This window comes from Poecilia reticulata, linkage group LG8 (genome assembly GCF_000633615.1).
Source record: "Poecilia reticulata strain Guanapo linkage group LG8, Guppy_female_1.0+MT, whole genome shotgun sequence".
NCBI lineage: Eukaryota > Metazoa > Chordata > Actinopteri > Cyprinodontiformes > Poeciliidae > Poecilia > Poecilia reticulata.
The window spans coordinates 25276621-25280683 of NC_024338.1; the positions used below are offsets into that span (position 1 = coordinate 25276621).

At 36.9% G+C, this 4063-nt stretch overlaps 1 protein-coding gene across 1 annotated transcript in view; it reads left to right on the plus strand.

Annotated features, from left to right (window-relative positions):
* Positions 1-4062, plus strand: part of lasp1 (LIM and SH3 protein 1) — a gene marked incomplete at its 3' end in the record, with an annotated part of 37986 nt that extends 33924 nt beyond the window's left edge. The window contains exons 5-7 of the mRNA XM_017306144.1: positions 1317-1392; positions 2564-2661; positions 4021-4062. Coding sequence (XP_017161633.1) covers positions 1317-1392; positions 2564-2661; positions 4021-4062 — 216 coding nt within the window. The remainder of the gene's footprint in view (positions 1-1316; positions 1393-2563; positions 2662-4020) is intronic.
* Position 4063: the final 1 nt, after the last annotated feature.

Below are 4063 nucleotides of genomic sequence, written 5' to 3' on the forward strand. Positions count from 1 at the left end.
CAAATGGAAATTATCCATCTTGTTTTAAATTGGAATGTGATTAATTGATTATTGTGACAGGCTTAATCAAAGGGTGAGAGTTGTGAGTTTAGCCAGAGTTAAATAAAAGGCCGACCCTGGAAGAAAACCATAATGGAGCCTGGAAAACCTCCAAAACAGACGGGTTTAGATCAGGAGTGTTCAAACGTTTTGGGCCAAAATCATCAGGCGAAAACTACTAAAAAAAAATAAATAAGATCCAACAAATAAAGTAGACAGACTTTTTTTTTTCCATCATACACCGACAGAATGTTGCACATTTTCTGTATTATAAGAAAGACATCATTTTCTAATTCCTTTAGGCCCAGTTTGATACATTTATTTGGTCACTTTCTTTCAAAATGCTTGCTATAGTTAGCCAAGTTTAATAAATTAGATTAAAGCTGATTTGGGTGCAGAAAAGTCGACTTCTCTGTAAAAGTCTCAGGATAGACGTGGCTGTGCTTATAAAAGTTTGGTTATTAAAAGACAAATACTTAACATTTTCCATTGCACAAAAAACATCTGTAATTATTTTACCCTGATTTAAAATTAAAAGTTTAATTTGCATCGTTCTTGTTGGGGTTAGGGCACAAAAGCTCAGTCCAAGGGCCACAAATGGCCCCCAGGCCGCACTTTGAACACCCCTTGTTTAGTTAAATAATCCGATTGAGTCTTGAAATGTGAYGATGGACGACCTCAGTCTACCTACAAATCATCTGGTGTGTGCAAAGCTGCATGCCACATTAAACCTCATCTGCAAATAAGACGTAATGAAATAAGAGATGATGAAAACTCTTCATCCTTGCATTTTGCTCTCATGCTCCACTAGGTGTTGGTTTTCTGCATGTAGYTGCAATTAAATCCGTTGACATTTGTGAGTTTTGTAAGGCGCTACATGTCACTGCACCTCCCTTTGTGTATCTTTTGTTTGCCCATACTTAATCTTATTTTCGCACATTGAATTTTTGAATTTCTACCATCTTTTTTTTTTTTTTTTTGACACGCTTTTGCTTCATGGTGTGTGTGGGTTGTCGTGCAACTCTGACCTCACAATACTTCCGGCTGTGGAGATGTCATTTCCTCTAAGCATCAAGCTGCTTCCCCAGCCGTGGCAGCACGTAGCGCACCCCACCTATCAGCAGAGGGAGAAACTAAAACACAGGAAGTGGGAGCCCTCTGGTGGCTGGAAAAAGAACTGACAGGCTGTKCAGGGGGRAAAAACTCMATGCAAGATTGAATTTGACGGTGCATTGTCCATGCCTGATGTGAGCTGACTCACCGTTTGTGTGTTTCAGATCAAATACCATGAGGATTTTGAGAAGATGAAGACTGGTGCAGATGCTCCATATCAGCCTAGCAACCCCAACCAAGGTATTTATCATATCAATCATCAGATAAGCAGTCAGAAGTGTAGCKTCAGAGTAGTTTACTGCTTTTTTCTTATTTTTATGGATTCACTCACTTCTYRCCTTTCAGGGGTTTTTGTTGCAACTTGTTCATCGCCCAGCTATAAATAACTGCATTGCTCCAGTCGTTTCACAATCCGGACAGCAWCCATAGTACCACTTTAAATTGTTYAAACATATTGCTCAAGTGTTCAGTTAGAAACTTTGGGATAATAAACATGAAAAATGCTGAGTTCACTCATTTTTGGAGCCCCCTAGGGGATCTGGTGGAAAATAAATGTTTTCTTTTGTGTTACCTTGCAAATKTTTTKSSKTTYCCMRGSMAWWAWKKKSCYKKTYMWTYMWKSMRSMMCYWGAATACTGAAAGTCTTTCTGCTGCAATATAAAATTTTTGTAARGTTTTTCTGTGTACATKAACATTTGTGAGATATCYRAAGTGTCAGATSTGCAAAAAGCGAAACAGGTCAGTCATGTCTGTCAGAAGGAAAACAGTTTTGACCGTGTCTTTTTCATGTTGGTAGTCTAAATGGTTAAMARAGGTTTRTTTTCATGCACAATCCCATCTCCACYTTAYACAAACAAGAACACACAGTWAATAGATTGATTTTCAACCAGTTTCTGCACCAAACACTTAAGAATGTAAATRCACATTTTCAGAGGCTTTTTAWAGSTGAACATCTGTGCAGTTTTAAATTGACGTTTGTTATTGCTGTGGCTGTATACAAAACAGTTCAGGGTGCATTTGCTAATTCAATGCAAATGAGCGCAAAAGAAAAAATGCAGCAGCAGCTCAGTGGAAAAGATCCAGCACGATGAGTCAGACGGCTGGTTTATTTTACATGCTTGATTTGCAAATTCAAACAGAGATGTATTGTTTAGATGTTGAGCAACAGGGAAGTTAACAGCTTGCCTTGACTTGCTGTCTTTTAATTTTTTTTCAATCCATCGTTCTCTAAAAGAAGCAGTACATCCAAACTGTGAGGCATATAGAAGGTATTTTTCTTTGAATGTGCACATTTATAGCCTCCTACTGCACAGCTCCCAGCAGGTGCTGTGCTTCAGATTTAGCTCTCAGGAATTAGCTTGCAGCTCTTTAAAGTGCCCTCCTTCACCTTTCTTCTTCTCCTTTTTCTCAGGCTCTTACCAGCAGCCTGCAGCCTCCCAGGACTACCACCCGCGTGAGCCTACTCCTGAACCAGTGCGCGAGGCTCCTGCTAATCGTCCCAGTTCTGGGGTGAGAGCATTCGCGCATTTCATTTAAAAATGTTTTGTTTCTGTTTTGGTCTGCAACTGATTATTTTAATCAGTTAATCTATCAGTTATCCTGACGATTAATCGCTTATCCTGACGATTAATCGCTTATCCTGACGATTAATCGCTTATCCTGACGATTAATCATGTAAAAATGTGCACTTTCTGCTGATTTTTTTCATTTTGCCATTTAAGCCTTTTTGTGCAAAATTAGTACATTAAAAGATTAAAATAACTAACTAAATTCTTTTTTTTAAGAAAACTAAAATGTTATTGCTTAAAATGAAATAAGCATTCTTTTAATGATCATTTGTAGCAAAGGATGCATCTGCAACTAAAAAATGCTTTTAACGTCAATATGTGAAAAGCTGAGTGCTTGACCCCAAGCATCAATGCTCAGTATAGAGCTGATCTGGTGATTATTTTCTGATTAATTATTTTGATTTCTTGGTAGAAAATATTTATAGATGAAGGTTTTTGTACAGTTTTGGCCTAATTACAGCCCTGAGTAAGTTATCAGCAAATTGTCTTTTTTAAAGTCTGCGTATTGCAGTTAACAGTTAATCGGTTACTAAATTGGTTGACACTCATTTCAACTAATTAACTATTGATTAATCATTTTTAGCCCTACTTCAGTTCTTTATAGATTAAGTAAAATAAATCTTTTGAGAATCCTGATGAGATGTGAAAGGAGTCTCTGGTTCAAGTTTTGAAAAAAATCAGCTTTATTTTTTTCTTTGAAATGTTTTTATCAGTTTGTTTTCAGTAAAGAAAGTTGGTCTATATATTGTGTAGATGGTGCAAGTATTTTTTTATGTTTAGGTTTTGCTAGAGATTGGCGTGAAGTGTGTGAGCTTCGTTTGTGTCGCCCTTTACGTTAAATGATGCTGCAGAATTCTGTTTTTTATTCCTCCTTCTTGCACAACTATCTTATTAAAGCTGTTTTTTCCCCTTTTGCAAACAAATTTTTACCTGATAGGGTGAAAACTAGTAAGTTTTCTGTTTGACACCTTTTCTGAGAAAAATAAACGGAATGCAACCATCCGGTTTCTTGATGGAAAACCTGATTATAATTAGCTTGTTTCATACTTTTCAATCTTTTGACACATTTTAAGACGATGCTGTCTTAACTCTACAACTAATACATGTTTTTTTTAAATTAATTTCCATTTAAACAATTGCAAGTCTGTTAACCCTTCGAACCAGGAAGTGAGCATTTCATATTTGAATCTCTTGTAAAACTGCTGTGGGCATGTTTGCAAGTTTCTCATGCAGAACATTTTCTTCTCCATCAAACTGACTTCTATTTTATTTATTTATTTATTTATTTTTTTGCCTGCAGAGGCGATACAGAGCCGTGTACGACTACACTGCTGCCGATGACG